This window comes from Octopus bimaculoides, chromosome 25, assembly GCF_001194135.2.
Source record: "Octopus bimaculoides isolate UCB-OBI-ISO-001 chromosome 25, ASM119413v2, whole genome shotgun sequence".
Classification (NCBI taxonomy): domain Eukaryota; kingdom Metazoa; phylum Mollusca; class Cephalopoda; order Octopoda; family Octopodidae; genus Octopus; species Octopus bimaculoides.
In genome coordinates, this window is record NC_069005.1 from 7,135,515 (window position 1) to 7,139,122 (window position 3,608).

Genomic DNA, 3,608 nt, shown 5'->3' on the forward strand with positions numbered 1-3,608 from the left:
ACATGCCACTGGCACAGGAGCCAGTCATGGGGCACTGGCATCAACAACATTCGGATGGTGCTTTTTATGTGCCACCAGCACAGGAGCCAGTCAGGAGGCACTGGCATCAACATTTGGATGGTGCATTTTATGTGCCACCAGCACAGGAGCCAGTCAAGGGGCACATTTGAAAGTCTATGAGGATTACTTAATACAGTTTTTGAAGTATAAAGGTGATTTTTTTTTTTTTTAAACTAATTTTTAAAAAAAATGTTATGATATCTGTTATGGGGATGTTACTAAGCTTTTTCAGGAAGAAGTTTCTAGTGTGTGAGTGCTTTCATTAAACCTTATCTATACTTATACAAGGGTCTGCTGAACTTTTTAACGTCCCCTTGTATTATTAACGGTTGTACGGTAAAGCTCTCCTGTCGATTTCCGATCAAAGGTTTACAACTATTGGTTCATTCATATTAACAATCTGGACCGGATGATAGAAGAAGCCTTCCGTTTGAACATCAAGTACTCCTTGCAGACCATCTCGAAAGCAATCAACATTGACACCAAAGCAGCACCAAACCCGCTCTTCAGTGTAGAAGTCATTCTTCGTAATGACACTGTGAGTATCTCCTATAGCTTTTTTCTTTTATTTTTGTATTAGATTGTGCCCATTCTTCCATTTCTTTTTCTCTTCTCCTCCTCCTTCCTTCGGCTCCTCCTCCACCTCTTCTTCTTCTTCTTTCAATTCTCCTTCTCCTTCTTTCAATTTTCCTTCTTCTTCTCCTTTCAATTCTTCTTCTTCTTCTTCTTCTTCTTCTTCTTCTTCTTCTTCTTCTTCTTCTTCTTCTTCTTCTTCTTCTTCTTTCAATTCTCCTTCTCCTTCCTTCAATTCTCCTTCTCCTTTCAATTCTTCTTCTTCTCCTTTCAATTCTTCTTCTTCTTCTTCTTCTTCTTCTTCTTCTTCTTCTTCTTCTTCTTCTTCTTCTTTCAATTCTCTTTCTCCTTTCTTCAATTCTCCTTCTCCTTTCTTCAATTCTCCTTCTTCACCAATGATTAAAATTTCATGCTAATCTATGTTCGAAACAATGACTCAATCATAACAAGGTTCTTTTACTGCATTCAATATTTTCAAAGTTAACTAAAAAAAAAAGCACCATATTTCAAAAGAAATATCGTGATAAAAGAGCTAAACTTGATAGAGACAGGCTTAGTGCTTGCATGTGTGTAATATAGTTTTTTTTAATACTTTATTTATATTACTCTCATCATAATGATTGTCATCATTATTATTCCTTGTATATATACATACTGAACTTTCCGGCATACAAGTCAAATTTTTCAGATCAAAATTTACAGTCAAAAAGAAGGTAGGTTGCCTTATAGGTAGGTTGCTGGACCAAAATCTCATGCAAAATGCAGCAGGGTCTGGAGAGATAGGGACAGTGTTTGAGTGTTTACACTACATGTTTACAGTATATATATACTACGTTGACTTGTCTGCCAGAAAATACAGTGTGTATGATATGTAGTGTCCGTAATCCTCATTAAAAAACTTCTATTAAAAGACTGTGAGATCCGATGAAAAACCTTCAGTTTTCTACTTCTCTGTACAGATCCACTTCTCACCAAGCATCGAGGAATTGGATAACATGGTGTACTATGTGGGAAAGGATATGGTAACATCACTAAGCCAGATACCACGTCTTATTGAAAAGTACCCCAAAGAAGGAGTAACAAAATTGGTAAGAGAGTGACATTTTTCCTTTTTTTTTCCCCTTCTTAAAAGTTCTAATAGTCTGGATGCAGTGCTTGGTTTGTCACCTATTTTCTACTATAGCAAAGCACTTCATTGAGCAAAGCACTTCATTGAGCAAAGCACTTCATTGAGCAAAGCACTTCATTTCACATCGCTCTGTGATCATTTGAACATCTGACATGTGGTGCCCCATTGCACCTGTACAGTTAATGTCGATCTGATGGAGGGAGTGAGCTTACATCTACACAAACATTTGATCACTACAAACAAATCATCTGTGTGGTTGTTCAGTAAGAAATTGTCAAACCCTCATACATCATCTAACGACGGGACAGTCCATCATATACACACACGCATGCATACACACACACACATACACATACATAGATAGACGGATCTCTTTATCACTTGTTTTCGTTGCAGTGTATATCTGAAGAAATTTCAACAAATGATGAAATCAAGAAAATCAAGAACCTCATTGCAACCGGAATGAAGACCAATGCTAGCAAACTTTGGAACTATCGCCAGACCTGGGAGGAAGAAAAGGTCTTGTGGGAGATTGACAAAGAATCCTTCATAACAAGATACAAAAAGTCACAGCCGTCTGTATCAAAGTTTGATGGAGATATCGGCAGGTAATTCTTGATGAGCGTCTTTTTATATACACCCGTGTATGTATATTTATGTATGTATCATCATCATCATCATTTAGCATCTGTTGTCCATGCTGGCATGGGTAAAAGGAGCACTCTGTTGGTTATGATCAGCGGAACAACTTGCTTGTGAAATTAATGTGCAAGTGGCTGAGCACTCCACAGACACATGTACCCCTAACGTAGTTCTCAGGGAGATTCAGCGTGATAAACAGTGTGACAAGGCTGGCCTCTTTGAAATACAGGTACTACTCATTTTTGCCAGCTGAGTGGACTGGAGCAACATGAAATAAAGTGTTTTGGTCAAGGACACAACGCGTCGCCGGAAATTGAACTCACGACCTTACGATTGTGAGCCAAATGCCCTAACCACTAAGCCACGCGCCTTCACGGCTGGCATGGGTGGGATGGTTTGACCGGGATTGGTGCACTGCCTTGAAGGACTTTTTAGTCGAATGAATCAACGCCAGAACTTATTTTTAAAGCCTGGTACTTATTCTTTTGCCGAACTGCTACGTTACAGGGATGCAAACACCCCAACACATGGCCAAGGTGTCACACAGTGGGATTGAACCTGAGACCATGTGGTTGGGAAGTAAACTTCTTACCACACAGCCATGCAGTCATGTGTTTATGTTGGTACCTTTTATTTGTTTCGGTCATTAGACTGTGGCCATGCTGGGGCACCAGCTTGAAGAAATCTTTTAGTTGAATGAATCGATCCCCAGTATTTATCTTTCTTTTTTCTTTAAGCCTGATACTTATTCTATCAATCTCTTTTGCTGAACTGCTAATTTACAGGGGATATAAACACACCAACACTGGTTGAGAAGTGGTGGTGGGGGAGAAACACAGACACAAAGGCGCATACACACACACACACACATATATACACAACAGGCTTCTTTCAGTTTCCGTCTACCAAATCCGCTCAAGACTATAGTAGAAAACACTTGCCTGAGGTGCCACACAGTAGGACTGAACCCAGAACCATGTGGTTGGAAAACAATCTTCTTACCACACAGCTACACATATCCTTTATTACATAACTGCAATGTGTAGGTCGTCCTTTAATCCTTTCATTACCAACCTGGCTGAAACCAGCTCTGGCTCAGAGTACGAATGTCTTGTTTTCATTAGTTTTGAATTAAAATCTTCCACCAAACCTTAGTCACAATTAATGTTCCTAACACTAGCTGAGTGATAACTAATTTATTTTA

At 39.2% G+C, this 3,608-nt stretch overlaps 1 protein-coding gene across 1 annotated transcript in view; it reads left to right on the forward strand.

The window, feature by feature from the left end:
- LOC106877328 (dynein axonemal heavy chain 2) overlaps nt 1–3,608 on the forward strand; it is a 141,464-nt gene that overhangs the window by 23,078 nt on the left and 114,778 nt on the right. Inside the window, exons 15-17 of the mRNA XM_052976818.1 lie at nt 428–598; nt 1,593–1,721; nt 2,159–2,370. Of these exons, the coding sequence (XP_052832778.1) occupies nt 428–598; nt 1,593–1,721; nt 2,159–2,370 (512 nt within the window). The remainder of the gene's footprint in view (nt 1–427; nt 599–1,592; nt 1,722–2,158; nt 2,371–3,608) is intronic.